Here is a 22,583-nt window from a genome sequence, read left to right on the forward strand (position 1 = left end):
GTGGCATAGCCAAGATGGAGCCGGCGCTCGCCGGTCCCGGCCCGTTGACTGTGAACAACAAGCAGCCCCAGCCGCCGCCACCTCCGCCGCCCGCCACCCCGCAGCCTCCGCCCGGGGCACCGCGGGCCGGCGGAGGTCTTCTTCCGGGGGGCAAGGCTCGAGAGTTTAACCGCAACCAGCGCAAAGACTCGGAGGTCAGGAGCTTCGGGGGGCGAGGCTAGCGCGGGGCGGGCGGCGGCGGCACCGGCTTTCCTGGGGCCGCCTCGAGCCAGCAAAGCCGGGCTGCGGGAAGACTCGTCCAGTCCTGGCCGGGGAGCTGTGACTGGCTGGAGATCGCCGCGGCCGGGGGCGGGGAGCCCGGAGCCCCGCCGCGCTCCCCCGCCCGGCGGCTCCGCTCCCCGGGCCGCGGCCCTGTGGGCGTGGCCTGGTCCCGGCCCTCGGCGGTCCCCCCCCCCCCCAGCGCCCCTGAAATCCGTGCGGTGGCTCCCCCCACATCTGATCACCCGGGGGCTGCTGCTCCCGGGCGGCGCGTGTGGGCAGGGGAGGGACGGGGAGGGGGCAGAAGGCCCTCAGAGCCAAGCTCGCTATCCACGGCTCGGGCTGTGCTGCCCAGAGATGGTCAGCGTGGTAAGGGAGACCTACCAGCTTCCCACCCGCCTGAGCCTGGGCAGGCTCTGGCCACGGGCAGACGGCGCCTTTGTGGTTCTTGTTCCAGTGAGTGTGGTGTCGGAACTGGTGAACGATCAGAAATACATACTGGAAATGTGTTCGGGTGCTGGATTCACCCTCCTCCCTTGGTCGTGTGCCGTGTCTCCCTTTGAGGAGACACCGTCGTCTGGAGCTGACTGTTCACCCCAAGTTAAAATTCCTCCCACTGCTTCTCTTTGCAGAATTCATGAATGGAGGCACACACACACACATATCGCAGCATTTTCGGGTTTCTTAATCATCACGTTCCCAGAGCATTTACTATTTCCAGTGCACTTACTATGCAGGCGGCTTCACCTGAGACAACTCCCAGCCTGATGAGCAGGCACTTAACTAATGAGAGGAAATTCTTCATGGTCCAAGCATGGTGCCTCAGCTCTTACCGAAGAATGATGATATTATCTTTAGACCCATGAAATCAGTTCCTCTCAAACGTCTGGTATTTTTGTTTGTTGCAAGCCTGTCTATGATTAAAACATGTCAAAAATTGGTAAGCCCAAAATAGAGGGAAATATCTTGAGTTTGTATTTAAAAAGGCAAAGAAACGGGTAGAGAGAGGTTCTCCTACCACTTGAGCCATAGCTCCACTTCTGGCTTTTAGTTGGTTGATTGGAGATAAAAGTTTCACATACTTCCCTGCTTGGGGTGGCTTTGAAGCACCATCCTCGGATCTCAGCCTTCTGAATAGCTAGGATTACAGGTGTGAGTCACTGGTGCCCAGCTCCTACTCAGTATTATTTGAAGTTTGGAGGATTGTGAAAGTAATGAGATGATGAACCCATCTTCCCTTGAAGAGGGGTGTGTGTGTGTGTGTGTGTGTGTGTGTGTGTGTGTGTGTGTGTGTGTGTGTGTGTGTGTGTGTGTGTGTGTGTGTGTGTGTGTGTGTGTGTGTGTGTGTGTGTGTGTGTGTGTGTGTGTGTGTGTGTGTGTGTGTGTGTGTGTTCAGGAATTTCCTCATACTAGGCACATGGTCTACCACTTGAGCTACATTGTGTGTGTGTGTGTGTGTGTGTGTGTGTGTGTGTGTGCTCAGGAATTTCCTCATACTAGGCACATGGTCTACCACTTGAGCTACATCCCAGCCTTCTGTTTAAAAGTGTGTGTGTGTGTGTGTGTGTGTGTGTGTACTTAGGAATTTCCTCATACTAGGCACATGGTCTACCACTTGAGTTACATCCCAGCCTTCTGTTTAAAAAATAGTTTTAAACCTAAGTAGCCCCAGTCAGATAAAATACCCTTGGATGCATATTATTTAGTTTTACTTTATTTTTTTGTGATGCTGGGGATCAAATTGAAGACCTGGAGCATGCTAGGCAAGCTCTCTCTTGCTGAGTTATACCCCTGATTCCTATGGTACATTTTAACTTCTCTTTCTATCCTTTAATTTCCATGTAGACTGTGTACATGAAAAGCCAATCAAATACACAGATACCTATTACAAATGCTGAGGCTGCACACTTCTTCTAGTTGTAGCTGATGTAAGTAATTTGGAGCTTGGTCAGTACCTGAAAGACAGGGAAGCTGATATTTGACTAGAGTTTTTTGTATGTTCCGCAGTTTTGATTAGTTCAAGGTCACAGATATAGTGGCACGTGCTTATAAACCCAGCACTTAGGTGGCTGAGCCTGGAAAATCATGAGTTCAAGGCCAACTTGGACTACATAGTAAGTCCAGGCCAGCTAGGACTATATAACAAGATCCTGTCTCAAAAAGTTCAAAACCGAGCAGGGCACTGGTGGCTCATGCCTGTAACCCTGGCTACTTGGATGGCTGAGATCTGAGGATCGTGGTTCAAAACCAGCCCAGGCAGGAAAGTCCATTAGACTCTTATCTCCAATTGACCACCAGAAAATCAGAAGTGGCACTGAGGCTCAAAATGATACCCTTGATCAAAAGAGCTCAGGGACAGGGCCTAGGCCCTGAGATTAAGCCCTAAGATTGACAAGAAAAAAACTCAAAACAGAGAACTTGAACATTGGAAGAATTGCTGTTCAAGACTAGCCTAGGCAGCAAATTAGACCCCATCTCAATGAAAAAAACGGAATGGGGGAGTATTTGTTATCAGCTACATGGGAGACATAAGTTAGAAGATTTTGGTTCTAGCCAATCAGGTATAAAACACCAGACCCTACTTGAAAAGTAACTAAAGCTAAAGGGACTGGGAGGCATGACTCAAGTGGTAGAGCTTGATAAATGTGAAGCCCTGTGTTTAAACCCCAGCACCCCTCCCCTCAAAAAATGAGAAAAAAAGCCCCAAAGGTAGATTTTTGTCACTTCCATAAATGAAGAAATGAAAGCCTAGTAATGTGTGAAATTGTATACTATTGTCTATGAATAAGGAGTACAGCTCTTATTTATAGTTATGTCATTTTGTGGGTGGCCTTTGTCCTCATCATTTGTAAGAAGATGTTATTTCTCTTTTTTTTTCTTTTTTGTGGTACTAGGAATTAAACTCTGGAACCTCTTAACGCTTGAGTCATATCCCCAATCTCTTGTGTTTCTCTTTCTCCTGTTCTCCCCCCCTTTTCAATGCTAGATATCAAACCCAAAGCTTTTGCACATGTTAAGCAAGTGCTCTACCACTGAGCTATATTTTTTGCCTGCACAAGTAAATTTTAATTAGGCTTAGGGAGTTTACCTATTTCTTCCTTGTTTTTGCCCTCTCCTGAATACAAAGCTTCCAGATGGCGGTGTCTTGTAATCACCTCTCTAGCTGTAAAAAGATTTTCTTTGTCTCCTCTTCTGAGTGGGAGGGAGGCCAAGCTGTTCCATTTCTGCCTCCTCAATCTGTCAGTTCTCATCTCACTGAAAATTGAAACAAGAGCAGGGAAGCTGAGGGTTACATACTCATTTTGTCCTGAGCTGTTGACAGCTCACTCTCCAGGAAGAAGTTGGGCTTCTGAATTTTCAGGATTATATGCAAAAGCCATTCCCTGTACAAAATAAAGTCTTGTTCATTCATATAACAGGTATACATTTGAATACAAGCCATTCATTCATTTTATTTATTTTTGTCCAGTCGTAGAGCTCGAACTCAGGGCCTGGGCACTGTCCCTGAGCTTTTTTTGCTCAAGGTTAGCATTCTACCACTTGAGCTACAGCGTCACTTCCAGCTTTTCCTGTGTTTTTGGTACTAAGGAATCGAATCCAGGGCTTCATGCATGCTACACAAACACTCTACCATTAAGCCACATTCCCACCCGAGCCATTCATTGTTTATTCATTCTAAGTACTGTTAAATCACTGGTGAGCACAGTGGATAAACTTCCTGTTCTCAGGGAACTTGTAGTCTCATAGAGAGGCACACACTAAACAAATATGCCAATATATAATTACAGAAAGTGTTCTGAAGGCAAAGTATAAGGTGCTGACAGGCCTTAATAGGGAGACCTAGGTCAGGAGACAAATGTGATAAAACATCAAAAAAGTGGAAGCAATGGTATCCTACGACAACAGTTTCTGAAAGCATATGTACTTTTCCCTTTGGAAAGCATTCAGGATGATCTTTTTTTATTATTATATCTTTAAGTAGTTGTACAAAGAAATTCCCATTCTACAAAACATTATATGAATACAAGGTGTCTGACAACATTGCTCCTAACCCATCCCTTTTCTCTCACTTTTTTTTAAAGTTGAGATTAGGTGATTACATAAATTTTACATATTTCACAGTATTGTGGAATAGTGATGCTTAGTTAAAGTCACAAACACATTTTAACCTTCACAAGGCAAATTGTCATTATCATGGTCTATAAAGTTTGTGAATTCTTCAAGCTTTGACAATACAATTATTTCTTCTACATCAGGTGATAGTTATATTTTTTTCCTTTTGCTTAGTGTAAGCTGTTCCCTCTGCATTCAAGATGATCTTTTGCATAATTTCTGCTTTTATCAAAAGGGCTATTCTGAGTCTCCAGACCTTGAATTTGAATATGCTGACACAGACAAATGGGCTGCAGAGCTGTCAGGTAAGATATAAGCCTTCATTTATTTGAGGATAGTTTTTTTTTAAACTTGGTTTTAAGATGATTAAGAATTAATATCATTTTGGAGTTAATTTTGTCACTTGTTCTGTCAGTGATATATAATGCATATGTTAGTTATGTGAGTTAAACCCTTAGTCAGATTTTGATTGACTTTTACTTGAATTGCCTTTTCCTTTTATGAAGTGTCTGTTTGTGGTTATTTCAGCTGGCAAGAGCTCAGTCAGTTATATAGTCACTCATGTTCTTTGGCCATGCATATCCCCCTTACAATGCTTACTTCTACAATAGTAGATTGTAAGGGGGCGGGCAGCAGTGAATGTACTTGCATATGTGCACATTGTTGTTACTGCTGTTCAACTGAAACATGGGTCAGCACTGGCAGCTTTCTCTGGCCTCCATAATACAGGTCCTCTTCAGAAGGTAGCACTTGAAAGATGTGCGTTCATTCTCTGAGGGATGCACATCAAACGGGAGTGCCTGGACTTAGACTCTCACTCTCATTATTAGCTATAAGATGGTGACCATACCATCTTCTCCTTCGTGCCCATCAGAGCACTAAGATCCCCTTAGTAATTAGAAAGCATAGTCCAAGTATCACTGTAACTCATACAGAGTTTGGAATGCTATTTGTCTTCTCTGCTGCATGTAAGACTAGGTTTGGAATCTGGTGATGGTGATGAGATGTTGTTCTTGATAGAGCTTTACAGCTACACAGAAGGGCCAGAATTCCTGATGAATCGAAAATGCTTTGAGGAGGACTTCCGGATGCATGGTGAGATGATTTCGACTCTTTCTCAATTCTCTTCATAGGCATCAGGAGATGTAATTTTTCTTGGTCATCTGAATAATCTAAGTTATCCTTGAGTGTGCGAAACCTGCGTCGTGATTGTTTTAAGGTCAAATGCAACATTTATAGTGAGCTTTGTGGGAATTTTGGTGGTAGCCTTTTAGGCAATTAAAATTCATAGAACAGCAGCATGATTTTATCCCGTGTGAGTGTGTGTGTGTATGTGTGTTTAGAAACTTATCCTTATCCTTATCCTTCCTGGTCCTATCATAGTCCTGAATTTAGAGGACTAACACAATCTGTTCCATTTTCAGAATTTTTTTCTAGCTCAGTTATAAGTGGTCTCTCTCCCTGCAGTGACAGACAAGAAGTGGACTGAGCTGGATACTAACCAGCACCGGACCTATGCCATGAGGCTCTTGGATGGCTTAGAAGTCACTGCCAGAGAGAAAAGACTCAAGGTGGCCCGAGCAATTCTCTATGTTGCCCAAGGTACTGTGTGGACCTCCTTAGAAACTCTTGACAACTGTGCCAATGACATTGCCCAGTAGTCCCATGTGGAGGGGCTGGGTACAGTATGCCCTGTGTTTGCAGGCACCTTTGGGGAATGCAGCTCGGAAGCAGAGGTGCAGTTCTGGATGCGCTACAACATCTTTCTGCTCCTGGAGGTGGGCACGTTCAATGCCTTGGTGGAGCTTCTGAACATGGAAATTGAGTGAGCACTTCTGCTAAGGGGCTTAAATAGGGAAGGGAAGATAGTGGTGGGAAGGGGGATAGAGGACTCAGAACTAACTGGCTTTGAGATGGGCATATGAGCCACTTGAAGCTGAGTTTAGCCCATACTATTCTGACCACCTAGATTGAATAATGCTGGAATTTCTTGACCACACCTTGAAGATAGTAGAGATTAATGATGGGTCCCTATTACCAGTGATTTTACACCTCACTGTATAGGACCTGCCCAGATCTAAGGCACCCCTCACAAAAAAGGCTACTTCTTTGAACTCTCCTTTGAGCCTGCAGACTCTCCTGTTTGCCCTTTGCTTTCTCCCTCAGCAAGAGGTCAGACACAGCTCTGACACACAGGCTCAATCAAAGCCTGTGTCACCACTGGTGATTTGTCTGATGGACAGGTCAGCTGCTGCTCATGTAAATATAACCATTAATAATAATAGTTCAGAACACTCACCAAGTGCTACATATTCCAGGCATTGTTCTGAGAGTATTGCCTGTGCTAATTCATGTTATATGACATAGCTACTATTATCAGCCCCATTTTGTAGATGAAGAAACTGAGGCACAGAGGTTGTCTACCTTGTCCAAGTGCACATAGTAAGTGTTAGAGTCAGGATTCAAGCTTAGAGATTTGGCAATCTGATTCAGGGTTTAAATTCCTAACCCATGTGTCCTATGACCTCTTGTGCATTGTAAACACATATTGTAGCATCTTACCCTATGGGACAGGACTTGTCTGTCTTGCTAGGGCAAGATGCTGACTCTCAGTTCTCCTGTAGCAATAGTGCCGCGTGTAGCAGTGCAGTGAGGAAGCCTGCAATCTCCCTGGCGGACAGCACAGACCTTAGGTAAGATTCAAATAGCAAGGCTTGAGCACCCTGAGCATTAGCCAGAGAATGACCTGGGAACAGGACTAGGAGGATCTTTGGGTTTCCTTGCTGTGTGTGCAACCTTGCACACATGAATCTGCTGGTGGGATGGTTTCAATCTGAGTAATTTGGGAAGAGATGATGGAAAATCCAAAGGAAACCCACAATCAAGCCACTTAATGGAGATGTTAAGAACTTGGTTATGGGATATTACATGTTTGGACAAAACTGAAGGTGTTGCTCTGTTGGGCTCTACCTTTCACAGCTGTATCTTGATTCCCATCTACATTGGTTTAATACTGACTATATCATTACATTTCACAGAAACACAGGAAATGGTAGCAATTGATAAACAACAGTATCACCTTTCCATAGTATTGTGTTAAAACCTTTTTGTGAATTTCAAAGGTTCTCAGGTTGGATGTGTGTGTGTGATATTCCCTACGATAGTTGGGGTCCCTAGCTTTCACCTCCTGTTTTCCATTCCATCATGTAAACTGTTCTTGTTCTTGATGTGATTCTATCCTTTGATTCTATTTTTGACCAGCACAGCTCCCTGTCACCTGTTTGGTCTTCCCATGAAACTTAGAGCAATAAATACCATTCTTATTCACATTCATTCATCTTTTCTTTTTTTGTGAGAGTCCTGGGGCTTGAACCTCAGGGCTTAGGTATTATCCCTGAGGTTTTGTGCTCAAGGCTAGTGTTGTATCACTTTAACCACAATTCCACTTTTGGCTTAATTGATAAATCACCAGATTAATTGGAGATAAAGAGTTTCCCAGACTTTCCTGCCTGAATTGGCTTTAAACCAGATCCTTAAGTCTCAGCCTTCTGAGTAGCTGGGATTACAGGTGTGAGCTACTGGTATTCAGCACCACATTCCACCACCTTCGTTCATCTTTGTATATAAGCACTTGTGATACAAAACTGAATGAGATATGATCCCTGAATAAGCAACCTGAACAGTACAGGAAGTACTGAGGGAAAAGACTTAAACTTGCATTTGCTCTTCAGGGATGCTCAAATCGTCACTTCTCATTTTCTGCCTACAGCCTTCACCCACCAGTTAGCATTTGTGTACAGAACTTTTCATGGTAGCTGGGATGTAAGGAAGCCAAGGTTGCCTCCTTAACCCACTATTTTTTTGAGGCAGGGTACACTTTGTAGTCTAGGCTAATCTTGAACTTGATCCTCCTGCTTCAGCCTCCTGAATGCAGTTTGAGGGTGCCACCTCTGGCTGAGGATGCCTCTCAATCCTCTATCCTACTCTTTTATAAACTGATTCTTGTGCTTAGAGTCCTGCTCAACATTATGTACCTGATTGTGGAGACTGTTCACCAGGATGCTGAGAGTGACAAAGCCGAGTGGAGAACAGTGCGACAGACCTTCAGAGCTGAGCTGGGTAGGACCACAGGGATCCTCTCTAGTCCCTGCCTAGTAGCTGAACCTGGAGGGTTTGGGGAGGGTCCTTTTGCTAATTATGGTCCTGATGCCTTTGGGTCACCCCTAGGCTCTCCACTATATAACAATGAGCCGTTTGCCATCATGCTGTTTGGGATGGTGACCAAATTTTGCAGTGGCCATGCTCCTCATTTCCCCATGAAGAAAGTTCTCTTGCTGCTCTGGAAGACAGTATTGGTGAGCACCTTCTTGGGGGAGGGGTACCCAGATGCTAACAGACAGGAAGAGGGATACTTCCTTGTATAGTCAGCCCTCCATATCGCAGATCTGTGTTCCTGGATTCAACCAGTATAAATGGAAACTTTTTAAATAGTCACTCCCTAAATAATATAGTAGAAATATTATTTAGCATTTACCTTATATCTGGTATTAATAAATAATCTAGAGGTTATATGCACATACCATACCATTTTATACAAGGGCTTGAGCACCTGTACATTTTGGGTTTTGTCTAGGAGAGGGGCTTGAGGAGAAGGGTCCTGGAACCCAGTCCCTCATGGATAATAACAAATGACTATATCCTTTTGGTTACTGCATTACATTAATGTAAAACTCCTTTGGCTAAAAGAAAACATTTTGAAAGCTCCTGAAAGGAGATGGTGAAGGAAATGTCTTTTGGCCCACTGCATCAGAGGACATGGCCTTTGAATCAAGATTGATTGGCTCCTTAACTCCCCCAACCTGTTTTCTCAGAAATAGAACAGTGTCCCACAGACAAGGTGACTCTAGGAAGCTGTTCCCAAACTCAAGATTTTTAAGGGGATTTGAGGCAAAGATAGAATTGCTGTAGTTAGGGCCCTTGGCCAGATGTCATGTGAAGGAAGCAAGAATGAATCCTGATTTCTAGTCTGATTTTCTTCTGGTATAAAACTGTTCGTAAATGAGTGGGGAATAAGTGCCAGCGTACTTGGCTTGGGGGCATTGTCTGCAGACAGGTCCAGGCTGGAGCCCTTTCCACCAGGAGAAGCACTGATCCTAGTGGAGTTCTCCCTCTTTTTCTAGAAATGGTCTGCTAACTATGTGGCCAGGGCATCCTGAGGTTAGGACCTCTTTAGTTCATTGCATGCTTTATCTTGGCCAGACATCCTCACTGAAACCAGAGGGGAAAGTTGAGAAACTGAGTTGCTCAGGGACAATGACACTAAGCACCCTACAATGACTATGGTGCTAGAGCTAGAGTTCAATCTAGGAGGGTGTTTAGGCAAAGCTTTTTTTTTTTTTGCTAGTTCTGGGCTTGACCTTAGGGCCTGGGTGATTGATGTCCCTGAGCTTCTTTTGCTCAAAGATAGTGCTCTTTCACTTGAGCCACAGCTCCACTTCTAGCTTTGGGGATAGTTTATTGGAGGTAAGAATCTGTGGACTTTGCTGTCCAGACTGGCTTTGAACCATGATCCTCAGATCTCAGCCTCCTGAGTAGCTAGGAATACGGGCATTAGCCACCAGTGCCCAGAGATTTTTTGTACTGGGCTTTGAACCCAGGGTGTTGCTCATGCTAGACAAGCACTCTACCACTTGAGTGTACTCACCCAGTCCTGTTGTTTTGCATTTTGTTTCTGAAATAGGGTCTCACTAAACTTTCTGGGTTGGCCTTGAACCTACCATTGCCTTCTAAGTACAGTAGTCAGATAGATTACAGACATGTACTACATGCCTGACTTCATGTTCAACTTCTGAAATATGAGTCTGCCAATGTTTCTAGGAATTGGCTCCAATCTGCTGCTGTTTTTTAAAATTAAAGAATAAAAGGGAGGTATGACTCAGAATCACTTGACTAGCAAGTATGAGTCCCTGAATCCAAACCCTGCCACCCAAAAATTAAGGAGTATATCATGTATATAGAGTTAAGTATATCTGTGCTCCAAGGTCTGCCGGTCAATGGTTTCTTGCTCCTTCCTCCTCCTTTCTCTTGCTGAAGCCACTGAAATGTCCTCTAGGTGGCTTTAGTCCCTTGTTCAGTGCCTTTGTAGATATCTGTAAAGGTGTGGGTTATGAGGGTGTCATGCATGCTTTTGAGCCTGACACCATTATCAGGCACCAGGTTTACAGACATGGTGACTCTGGCTCTGAACCCCCATCTGACATAGTGTACACTGGGTGGCTTTGAAGAGCTACAGAGCATGAAGGCTGAGAAGCGTACTCTCTTGGGTCTCCCCCCACTGCCTGAAGACAGCATCAAAGTGATCCGCAACATGAGAGCTGCTTCTCCACCAGCATCTGCCTCAGACTTGATTGAACAGCAGCAGAAACGAGGCCGCCGGGAGCACAAGGTGAGGCAGAGATCCCTAATCTCTTGAGAACACACAGAGGGACGCAGTCCCTAGAGGAATGAGGTGTTGGAAATCAGCTTTGAACAGCTGGTCAGAATAGATGTCTTCTCCAGCCCCAGGTCAAATGTATACTAAATACTCAGAACATGGCACTTTTGAGGTGCTGGAGCAAGAAATGATTTGTTATTTAATTCCAGTCATGACTCCTGTTTTCTCCATGATTCTCAGCTCTCTGTTCACCCTTCCTGTGTTTGGTTCATTGATATTGCCTTTCCCTTTTCTGTCTTTTCATCAACTGGCTCTGGTCATATCTCCTTTCCCTCTGTATCTAGGCTCTGATAAAGCAGGACAATTTGGATGCTTTCAATGAACGAGATCCCTACAAGGCTGATGACTCTCGAGAAGAGGAAGAGGAGAATGATGACGACAACAGTCTGGAGGGGGAGACGTTTCCCCTTGAGCGTGATGAGGTGATGCCTCCCCCACTGCAGCACCCCCAGACCGACAGGCTTACCTGTCCTAAGGGCCTCCCATGGGCTCCCAAGGTCAGGTGAGTCTCAAATCTCTAGAACACTCTTGGCTCTTGAAACCAGAACCTTCACATCCCCTTGTTAGCACCTGAGGTCCTCTATAAGACCAAGCTGACCTTGGTTTTGAGGCAATTCTGGGATTCTAATATGAGCTAGCTTTGCTGGTCTCATATGAAGTGTCCTTGTATGGCTCCTACATCAGTAATTTGTTAGCTTTTTGCCAGACTTGCTAGTGAAGGAGGATTGGAAAGAAAATGAACAAAGGAACATTTAGTCAGATCCATCCCCACTCATCATTTATCCTGGAGTTATATATTGTTTTCTTTGAGAGAGGGCTTCACTATGTAGTCTAGTCCAGTTGGGGCTCAAGGTCTCCAACCCCCTACCTCAGCTTTCTGAGTGCTGGGATTAAACGCATGTGCTGGAAAGAAGAGTTTGGAATCATAATTAATGAACTTGAGATGCATATGGGGGAAACAATGGATGGGAAGGTACCTGGAATAGGCAGCAACTTAAGGAATAGAAGAGTATATGGAAGGATATGAAGTCCCTAATATGCAACATGTGCCAATTGTAGGAAAATGAAATCCACATAAAAAGTCAGTAGCTCATAGCTGTCAGTGTTTAAAATTGCTGTTTAAGAAAACCTGTTGACAAACTTCTTACTATTGTCTAAATAAAACTGTTAAGTTTATAATATATCACCTTAATTGTATGGGTAATTTAAAGTTATTGATTCAACAAAATTATAGAGGATATCAAATAGCCAGAGGATTTCAAATTTTCTCTCTCTCTGAATATGGGGGTGAACGCAGGGCCTTCCACTTGCTAGGCTGACATTCTACTTCTGAACCATGCATCTAGCCCTGATTTTTTTCTCTTTTTTTTTGAAAAAGGAATACAATTGTGAGAAACTTTTCCTTCTATCTTCATAGTTTCTTGATGTTCTGTTTCTATTAGAGCACAGGCACAGAACTATTAAACATGTTGAAACAGTTGATAAAACTTTTCCCTCTTTCTTTGGTAGAGAGAAAGACATTGAGATGTTCCTTGAGTCTAGTCGCAGCAAGTTCATAGGCTATACTCTAGGCAGGTAAGTGTACTCTGAATTCCTTTCACAATTAATCTGGCATTTGGTGGGGAACAAGGTGAATTGTTTCTGGGCTCAGTGTAAGGCTTTTTTTATTCTCCAGTGACACGAACACAGTGGTGGGGCTTCCAAGGCCAATCCATGAAAGCATCAAGACTCTGAAACAGGTAAGTGATTCTGGGTGAACTTTCCACCTTGTTCAGTCCCCAGTGAGTAAAGTGAGATTGGGTTGAGGGAGAAGCTTTGCAGAAATGTTGTCTGCTCTTAAGAGTTTGGTCAGCAGTTCTGCATAAGTTTGCTTTTGTATGGGATTGATAGGAGGTTTGTTAAATAGATTCTATTACCTGCTGGTCATTGGAGTTTAAGGAATCCAGTAAACAGCCCTTGTGTTTTGCTTGCCAGAAGTTTTTGTTGTTGTTGTTTTGTTTTTGGGTCTCAGGTTCTTGCTTAGCCTTTTGCTCAAGGCTTGCACTTTACCACGTAAGTCACACTTCTATTTCTGGCTTTTTTTTTTCTGGTTAATTAGAGATATAAGTCTCTCAGATTTGTCTGTGTGGGCTGACTTTAAATGTGATCCTCAAATTTCAGCTCCTTAGCAGCTTGGATTACAAGTGTGAGCTATTAGTACCTGGTTTTGCCCAAGTTTTAAGGTAGTTAAAAGAGAGGCCTGCCAGTTTTTCTGCTTATAGAGTTATCAAGGAAGGAGACTTTTGAACTGAAGCATGTAGATACTGCAGTGCTATACTTCTGAAGTTAAGGAGCTCACCTACCCAGGCTCAGGCAGGGCTAGAACACAGAAAGGGCACAGGTTCTAGAGCCAGGTGCCAGTGGCTCATACCTGTAATCCTAACTACTCAGGAGACTTGAGTTCTGAGAATTGTGGTTTGAAGCCAGACTCTGCACATGCGTATGCGCACACGCACACACACACACACACACACACACACACACACACAGAAATGTCTCCTCTACCAATATACCTTGAGTATAAATGTGGTTTTGAAATACGATTTTAAAATTTGTAGTGCCAAAATGGTCTCTATTCCAAAGCATTTGGAGTATAAACTTGGTTTTTCTTTTAATAGCTTGTTTTTGTTGTTGTTGTTGTATTTTATTTTATTTATTTATTTTTTAATCATTGCTATCTGAAAGCCCTTTTCTTCTTTTGACTTGCTTTTTTCTGACCTGCTGTGGGCTTTTTACCTTGGTTTTAAAAATTAGATACCTATTTAGAAAACTATTTTGGATTTGTGCTTCAATTAGGGATCTTAGTTGCGACTTAGCCTCTCTCAGAAGGGAGCATGTAGGTCTTTGCCAGAGTGGGTGAATGTGGCCAAAGATTAAGGGTGTTTTTCCTGTCTCTGTCCAGCACAAGTACACATCGATTGCAGAGGTCCAGGCACAGATGGAAGAGGAGTACCTACGGTCTCCTCTCTCAGGGGTGAGTTGGTTTCCTAGCTATTCCCAGACACTGTATTGGGCCTGGTCCATTAAGCTACCTCAAGTCTCAGGCTTTGCCTCAAAGAGCTCCCAGCCCAGTGCCCAGCTCACGGGGTGGCATATGTCTGGCACAAGACTTGCAAATGCAAACTCTGAACCAGGCACCTGTTTCTGAATCCCTGCTCTCACAGGCAGTGGGTGGCAGCATGGACTGGATCTCTCCATGCTTTTGTTTTCCTGCTTGTAAATGAGAATAATAAGGCTTGGCTAAGCTATTTGAAGTAAAGCTGCTGGCCTGGCACAGTGCATGTGTCAGAATTTACTATCATCATTGACATGATTCTTTATATTAGTACTTAGGGACTCTCCTCCAGTCAGCTATCATGTTGGCTCAGATTATAGATTAGACTGGACTTCTGTGTTTATACCCATTGTGTTAAAAGGGAGAAGAGGAAGTTGAGCAAGTACCTGCAGAAACCCTTTACCAAGGTTTGCTTCCCAGCCTGCCTCAGTATATGGTGAGTGTTCCATGTCTAAGACCCCTCAGTGGTTACTCATAGTGGGATTCCCCATTACACTGGCTGGTCTTCTTCCCCACAAGGGCTTTGACACTTGATTGCCTACAGGAGCACCACCTCTCAGGGCTTAGATGGTCCTAGGCTCTTTGTGTCTGTGTGTGTGTCTGTGTCAGTGTCTGAACAGTCTGCCCTTCCCAGATTGCCCTCCTGAAGATCCTACTGGCTGCAGCACCCACCTCAAAAGCCAAAACAGACTCAATCAACATCCTAGCAGATGTCCTGCCTGAGGAGATGCCGTGAGTGTCAATCCTGTCATAGGCAAAAGTCTGGGGCAGAGCACAGAGGGAAAAGGGCCAATTTAGATTGGGTTCTTTTGTTGGTTTAACTTCCCTGCAGGTTAAATTTAGGATATTCCTAAACTAAGCTCCAGGAAACCATAATGGATTCTACTGCAAGGGGAATTGGCCACTTGGTCTGGACAGCTTGCCTGCCAGTCCCGGGCATGTACTAGTGTAGATTCTCTTCTGATGGCCATTGACCTGAATGTGTAATCCTCGCGAATGTCTCAGGAGAGAGAGTGAAACTCTCAAGGGTTCTTTCTTACTGGCTGACCTCATCTCTTTGATTAAGAGTACAAAATGAGGTCGTGTTCTACATTGAAAAAGATGTGAGCCTTCACTTGATCTGCCTACCTGTTTGCCAGGACTGCCCAGTTCTGAGCCCAGCTCCTGGGTGGCTGTTGCCTTGGAGTCTGACAGTGATAGCCAGGTATAGGAAGAAGCAAGGATTGGCTTATACCAAAAATGGAGCAATAGAGTAAACCATCTTGATAATCCTAGAGAGATTCAGAGTCAAGTGTTGCATTTCCTCCTATAAAGGAAATCTTGTAAAGGTTTACAGTGAGAAATCCTGAAATAAGAAACTGATACACTCATTACACTCTTAAGGTTATCTAGCTTCCAAACCTTTCTTTTCCTATAACATGAAACTTCAATGTACTGATGTTCCACAGAACACAGTTTGAGGAGCTCAAATTAATATGGTGACTGAGGTTTAGGGGAGATCTATTTGTTTGGGGGTAAAAAAAAGCAGAGAAGTAGGTTCAGAATGCTTGAGGGGGAGTATCATAGGGAAGCAATCATTTGTGCCAAGTTAGATTGCTAGGGAGATAGGTGGATGGAGTCCTGAGCCTGACCTCTGCGATGTCCATGGATGGAAGCCTTTGCCCAGAGTGCTCAGGAATCCCATCTGTGTTGTGGGCACCTGGAGAGAAGATACTGCCATGTGCTAGTAGTTCACTCAGTCACCTGTGTTTCCAGCACGACAGTGTTGCAGAGCATGAAGCTGGGGGTGGACGTGAATCGCCATAAAGAGGTCATTGTTAAGGCCATTTCTGCTGTGCTGCTGCTACTGCTCAAACATTTTAAGTTGAACCACGTCTACCAGGTACCTACAGGACCTTCCTTCCTGTTCACTGGGCTGGGCCTCAGGCAGTGCTGTTCTTCCATCTCCCAAAAACAAGGCCTCAACTTTTGAACCCACTTGAATTCTGCATGAAAGTTCTAAGACAGTTCTACCAACAAGGCTTTTTATCACTGGTGGAAAGAGGGAAGGTCTAAGGGGCATGCTTATGGTTTTGTTCTGTTGGTTTCAGTTTGAATACATGGCTCAACACCTGGTGTTTGCTAATTGCATCCCTTTGATCCTGAAGTTCTTCAATCAAAACATTATGTCTTACATCACTGCCAAGAACAGGTGATGAGTACCAGGGACCAGGAAGGGGAGGGTATGGCCAGATTGATGGGCTCTCAGCTGATGATGAGACCAATCAGCCAACATTTTTTTGTGTGTCTGTCAGTCCTGGGGCTTTCACCTCAGGGCCTGGACACTGTCCCTGAGCTTTTTTGCTCAAGCCTAGCGCTCTACTATTTGAGTCACAGCTCTACTTCTCGCTGTTTTGTTCTTAATTGCAGAAAAGAGTCTCATGGACTCTCCTACCCTGGCTGGCTTCAAATTTGATCCTTGGATCTCAGTCTTCTGAGTAACTAATTCTAGTTACAGGTGCCCAGCAAACTAACATTTTTTTTGTCACTAATGACAGTACCCTGACAGGCATCAGGACATAGAGATGAATGAGACAGAGTTCCTCTCCAAGCAGTTTATGTGTCAGATCTGAATCTAGCTAGTCTAGTCACAGGTGATTCAGTCTGGCCTGGACAGAGGCACTCATCCTGCGCTCAAGTTTTGTTCTTACTGTCCTTTCTGCTTTTTTTTTTTTTTTTCTTTTTCTTTGAGGAGACCATCTGGGCTCCTTTCTCTGTGTAAGGAGTTTGGCTATATGCACTTTCTGTTGACTTAACCTCACCACACTTCCTTACACCTGCCTGGTACCAGCTGTGCTTGTCAGTGCCTGCTCATCAGGGTTTGTTGCTACGACTCATTTCTTTCTCCAGTCCCAGATTCATTGCTGTGGGGAAGCCACAATATATTACACACTATGGTTCTCCAGCTACAGGGACTTCACAAGTTCTCTTCTAGTGGATATTTCTTCATCGTATATCTAGGGATGTTGGGGTGGGGCAAACAAGGTAAATTCCTTTTCCTCCAGGAAGTGAGGGGGGAAAGCCAGGAACCAGCTCAGTTACAATTGCTCAGATTCAGGTCTTTGCTCACAGAGGGTGCTTGGATTCTCTTATTTTCTGCAGCATTTCTGTCCTGGATTACCCTCACTGTGTGGTGAATGAGCTGCCAGAGCTGACTGCAGAGAGTCTGGTGAGTAGCTGGCTCCCTCAGCTCTCCATGGCAGGTGTTTCCTCCCCCAACAAAGGTTAGAGGTATCTTCCCCCCAAGAGGTCGTTTGAGGGCCTGGCTTTTGAAGTGCCAGAAATGCACTGAATAGTGGGTGTGGGGTTAAGGCTGAAGAATGGAAATTTTGGATATAGTGGCTAGTCAGTCAGGAAACAGTTTTAAAGGGCTGCTGATCCAGAGTTCATCTCATAGAGTTGTTCCCTGTCCTCCCACAGAGCCCTCAGTTTTTCAGCTCCTGTTTCCTATGGGAAAGTTTAGTTAACTTCTAGGGTGGAGCCTCCAGGTGGCTCTGACAAGGGGGTTTTCTGTCATTATGGAGACCTTATTGCTCTTCTGTCATACATATTGAGGGCCTTTGGACACTGCTGAGCACCCAGCTGCAAGGATTTTGATTATTCCTGGGTTTACCCTACAGGAAGCAGGAGACAACAATCAGTTTTGCTGGAGGAACCTCTTTTCTTGTATCAATCTGCTTCGAATCTTGAACAAGCTGACAAAATGGAAGCATTCAAGGACAATGGTGAGTCAGCAGGCCTGGAACTGAGAGCTCAAAGAAGAGTGCTACACCCACCCTATCCTTCCCCTTCCCTAGGGGACCCAGGGAGCAGTCCCCAGGGTGGGGTGTCCTGGGCAGCTGTATATTCTCTTAGTTGTGCTGTAGCCATGGTCCTTGAGTTTCAGAGTTAGAGTCTTGATGAGTTGAACTGGAATCAGGAAGGGGCTTGGCCGTACTCTAAACCAAACCCACACTCACAGACACTTTCTGTATCTTCCATTATTATTATTATTATTATTATTATTATTATTATTATTGTTATTATTTTTGGTTGTGGGGCTTGAACTCTGGGCCTGGGCTACTGTCCCTAAGCAATTTTTGCTCAAAGCTGGTGTTGTACTACTTTTAGCCACAGTTCCACTTCAAGTTTTCTGCCCAGGCTGGCTTCAAATCACCATCCTCACATCTCATCCTCCTGAGTAGCTAGGAATACAGGCGTGAGCCAGGAATGCCCAGCTTTTCTGTATCTTCTTAAAATCCTGATTGGTATCATAGTATCTAGTCTCTTAATGCTGGACCCCTTTGTGGGTAGGTTCATTTGTTCTCAGAAATTATGTGAGTGTGTATGTGGGGAAGGTGCTGGTGAAGGAATGCATAGCTTTATATTCCAAAATGATCCATAATTAGTATGACCAACCTTCCTGGTTTTCCTGCTCTCCCAGTTTTAGTACTTAAAGTCCATGTGCCAGTATACCTCTTTATCCAAGGGAAACTGACATGGCTTGTTACCCTGTCTGTAACTGGCCATATGGCAGGGTATGCATTTTTCCCATCGTCCTCACTTTGGCTTCCTCCTGTGTCCCACTCAGATGTTGGTGGTATTCAAGTCAGCGCCCATCTTGAAGCGGGCCCTGAAGGTAAAACAAGCTATGATGCAGCTCTATGTGCTGAAGCTACTCAAGGTGCAGACCAAGTACTTAGGGCGGCAGTGGCGCAAAAGCAACATGAAGACCATGTCTGCCATCTACCAGAAAGTGCGGCATCGGCTGAACGATGACTGGGCATACGGCAATGGTGAAGCCAGGCTGAACAAGAATGGGGGAGGGCTATGGGGAAAAGTGACATCTTTAACTCCCAGCCGGTAGTACTTTAGGGTCCCCTCTGCCCTGAGCTTCCTGTTGAAGAACAGTAAGCCCTTCTCTAGCTTTGTGGCATCAGTATAGGAACTCTAGGAAGAACCCCTAGGTTTTTATTTTTGTTTTTTTCCTGTTCCTTCTAAGCCATTCCTTTTTTAGAGATGGCCATCCTACCCCTTTTGAAGATTTAAAAAATTAGTATATGTTAGTTGTACAGGGGCTTTTCATTGGGACATTTTCATACATGTATACAGTATATGCCAATCAAACTTCCATTCACTCTCACTCACCCTTTTCTTCTTGTGCCATTACCAGGGCTTGAACTCCAGGCCTCACATTATACTCAGCTTTCTCTTTATTGGATTTGTCTGTCCAGGCTCTCACCAAACCATGATTATGAGGTATCAACCTCCTGAGAAGCTAGGAGGACAGGCATGAGCCAGCTCCTTATTCTCCTTCTTAAAACAATTGTAAAACAGTTTTACATCTCCACTGCAGTTGTCTTTATTTTGGCTTCCTAAGCTCTTGCATCTCCTGACTATCTCCCATTTTGTTTCTTCCCCTCCATCAGATCTCAGACTTGGCCTTAGTGACCTCAACAAATGACTCCATGCTGTTAAATCCTTCATTTATTTGTTCTTTCCCTTAGAATTGGAGTCAGACTCTCAAGGCCCACTCATTCCTTGCCCTCCCTGCTCCATAATCCAGTCCTGCTTCTTTTTCAGTCTTATCACTTACTGGCAGTACAGCCTCCATCACACCCAGGACTCTTAAGCACAGAGTATAGTCCCTTGGTATCTGCTAGGGATTGGTTCTAGGACGCCTGCAGATATTAAGATCCACAGATGCTTGGATGCCTTCAGTATACCCTCTGTGGGTTTGGCATTCTCAGGTACAGAGAACAACTATACTTTGTTCTGGAACATTAGCCATGTCATTTCCTGCTGCTATGTACTGTTCCATCTCCTCACAGTATTCCCCCAACCCCACCACAGCTGTTAGGTAGCTGCAAAAGTTCCTGACATGTAGCACCATGGCTCGGTAATAATTTCTACTCCTAGTGCCCTGTAAATTTGTTCAGGCTCAAGATTACCTGGTCAAGGAGATGAAAAAGAATCTCTAGCTTCTGCCTCTGACAACATAGAACTGGGGAGAACTTCACCTTCAGAAAAATGAGTTTTGCATGTAGTTCTCTCTGGGGCTACATAATCTGAGGGGACAAGCCTCTTTCTCAATTTATCTTGCTTTATTCCTTGTACCTGACTCATTGGCATCTAGGAAAGAATTCTTATTTGGCTTCCCGAGTATGGGCATGGAGCTATCCTGCTCCCCATGCTGGCTGCCCTGGCCTCTGAGCTACAGAGCACCCATGGGGAGCTGCTAGACGGCTGGGCTCTTAACAGTATCTTCCTGCTTTGTTCCAGATCTTGATGCCCGGCCTTGGGACTTCCAGGCAGAAGAGTGTGCTCTCCGTGCCAACATTGAACGTTTCAATGCCCGGCGCTATGACAGGACACACAGCAACCCTGACTTCTTACCAGTGGACAATTGCCTACAGAGTGTCCTGGGCCAGCGGGTGGATCTTCCTGAGGACTTTCAGATGAACTATGACCTCTGGCTAGAAAGAGAGGTCTTCTCTAAGCCCATTTCCTGGGAAGAGCTGCTGCAATGAGGCTGCTGGGCAGGGGTCTAAAGCAAAGAAGGTGACCTCAGACTTGAGGAACTGTCCTGGTCATTGCTGCAGTGCTCCTGTCCCCCTCCAGGTGGCAGCATGGTCCTATTGTGTCCCCCAGCCCTGATCCTGTGAGTGAGCCCAGATGGCCTCTGGTTGATTCCTAGCATCCTCAGGGCTCTCTATTGTGATCCACTCTTCCCTCACTTCTCCCCAACTCCCACTTTCCTCTCTTGGGCATGATTGATTGCAGCTCATTTTACCATCGATCCAGGGCTGAGAAAAACTGGGCTAGACTGGACACCCTTTCTCATCACATCAGGATATCAGGATCATGCTGATTTCTCCTGAGACATGCAGATTTGGCATGTCAGCTTGCCATGGATGAGAGCTAAGACAAAGAAGTTGGAATCTCGGTTGTGGTGGGGGTTGGGAGGTGATTTCTGCTGTCATTCATTCCAGCCTCTTGCTAAGTTTTGTTGAGAAACAGTAGCACTACAGCCACTACATTTTGGGGGTTTGGATAGGGTCAAGATAGTAAGAGAGACATCCCTTAACCAGAGGTACCAGAATCCTCTTGGTTTACAAGGGACTGTAAATATATAAATCTATATGTGTTCTCTTGGTCATGTTGGGGTTTTTAATGTGTTTGTGTATTCCGTTTACATTAAAAGAAGCAAAATCAATTGCTATTGCCTTGTCTGTAGGAAATAGGACCTCTGAGAATCTCTTCCATTTCTCAACTTACTACCAGTGTCAGCAGGTCACCCACCCACTTGTCTCCTCTTACGATCTGTTTGCCCCATCAAGGTAGAAAAGGTAAAGTTGTTGCTTGTTTGAAGTATTATCTGTCCACATCAGTCTGGGATCACTGCAGCCAGGTGCCAGGGCTTGGGTATGCTAGAATGACTAGTGGTCCTGCACTCCTGGCTTTGATGTCACACCCCTAAGTTGACCTCAGTCAAACCAACTTTAGAGCTGAGTTAAAGGGGAAGCCAGCTTCTCAGCTATTCTTGGGTCAGGGACTGAGGGAATATACATGCTCAGAGCCTGGGAAACAACTCATCAGGAGTCAGCTTTGTGGTAGGAAAGAGCACTGGGCAGCTCAGGAGCCTCCTATGGCTGAATGAAATACAAAAGCTTCTGGACCCCTGGTGCCTACATTTTCTCTCAGATTACTGGTCAAGTCTACCTTTGTCTTCATTTTGATACTGATAAAGGATGGCTGGCTTTTCAGAGATGATGAAAGTTCCCTTATCTTACTAGTAGTTAAAATGTATGAAGTCTGTATGTGTATGTGCACACACCCACATATATGTGTGCACGCCAGTTCTAGAGTTTGAACTCAGGGCCTCAAGTTCTTCCTTTTTCTCTCAAAGCTGTCAGTCTATCACTTGTGTCATACATCCATCTTCAGCTTGTATGAGGTCTTAAATCTCCAAGGGACAGATCCTGGAGAAAAGTCCCCTCTGTGGTTCTTAGATTCAGTACCCACTCGGCCTGAGACCTGCTGAATCTCAGGATGGGTCTTGGTGTGTCTAGCAGAGTTGGGTACAGCCAAATGCAGAGTCACAAAGCCTGTGAGATGGAAGGTCCCTGTGACTGGCCCTTTTCTCCCAGAGTACCTTGGCACAGGACAAGGACATTTGTGTGTGTGAGAGAGAGAGAGAGAGAGAAAGAGACAGAGAGAGACAGACAGACAGATGAATTTTCTGCCATTATTGCTAGGACTGATAGGAAGTAAATATCAGGATTTCTATTAGAGAAGATGGATTCTCTCTCTCTCTCTCTCTCTCTCTCTCTCTCTCTCTCTCTCTCTCTCTCTCTCTCTCTCTCTCTCTCTGTCAGTTGTGGGGCTTCAACTCTGTGTCTGGGCACTGTCCCTTAGCTCTTCAGCTCAAGGCAAGTGCTCTACCCCTTGAACCACATTGCCACTTTGGGTTTTCTGGTGATTTATTGGAGATGAGTCTCATGGACTTTCCTGCTCGGGCTGGCTTTCAATTATGATCCTCAGATCTCAGTCTCCTGAGTAGCTAGGATTACAGGTATGAGCCACCAGTGCCTAGCAGAAGGTGAT

At 44.9% G+C, this 22,583-nt stretch overlaps 1 protein-coding gene across 2 annotated transcripts; it reads left to right on the forward strand.

The window, feature by feature from the left end:
* Strip1 (striatin interacting protein 1) lies at positions 1-21,192 on the forward strand. 2 transcript variants are annotated; one of them, XM_070006252.1, is made up of 21 exons: positions 1-194; positions 4,607-4,676; positions 5,392-5,466; positions 5,839-5,973; positions 6,076-6,196; positions 6,996-7,064; positions 8,384-8,490; positions 8,599-8,726; positions 10,634-10,816; positions 11,149-11,366; positions 12,374-12,439; positions 12,540-12,603; positions 13,806-13,877; positions 14,320-14,394; positions 14,593-14,690; positions 15,714-15,840; positions 16,049-16,149; positions 17,100-17,166; positions 17,618-17,722; positions 18,568-18,772; positions 20,259-21,192. In XM_070006252.1, exons 1-21 carry the CDS (start codon positions 15-17, stop codon positions 20,504-20,506), a joined length of 2,514 nt encoding a protein of 837 aa, XP_069862353.1. In that variant the 5' UTR covers positions 1-14; the 3' UTR covers positions 20,507-21,192. The 2 variants fall into 2 exon arrangements, with proteins under 2 accessions (XP_069862353.1, XP_069862355.1); XM_070006254.1 differs by lacking the exon at positions 1-194 and adding an exon at positions 2,168-2,186.
* Positions 21,193-22,583: the final 1,391 nt, after the last annotated feature.

Source organism: Dipodomys merriami, unplaced genomic scaffold (genome assembly GCF_024711535.1).
Source record: "Dipodomys merriami isolate MVZ:Mamm:240054 unplaced genomic scaffold, mDipMer1.0.p SCAF_7, whole genome shotgun sequence".
NCBI classification, from domain to species: domain Eukaryota; kingdom Metazoa; phylum Chordata; class Mammalia; order Rodentia; family Heteromyidae; genus Dipodomys; species Dipodomys merriami.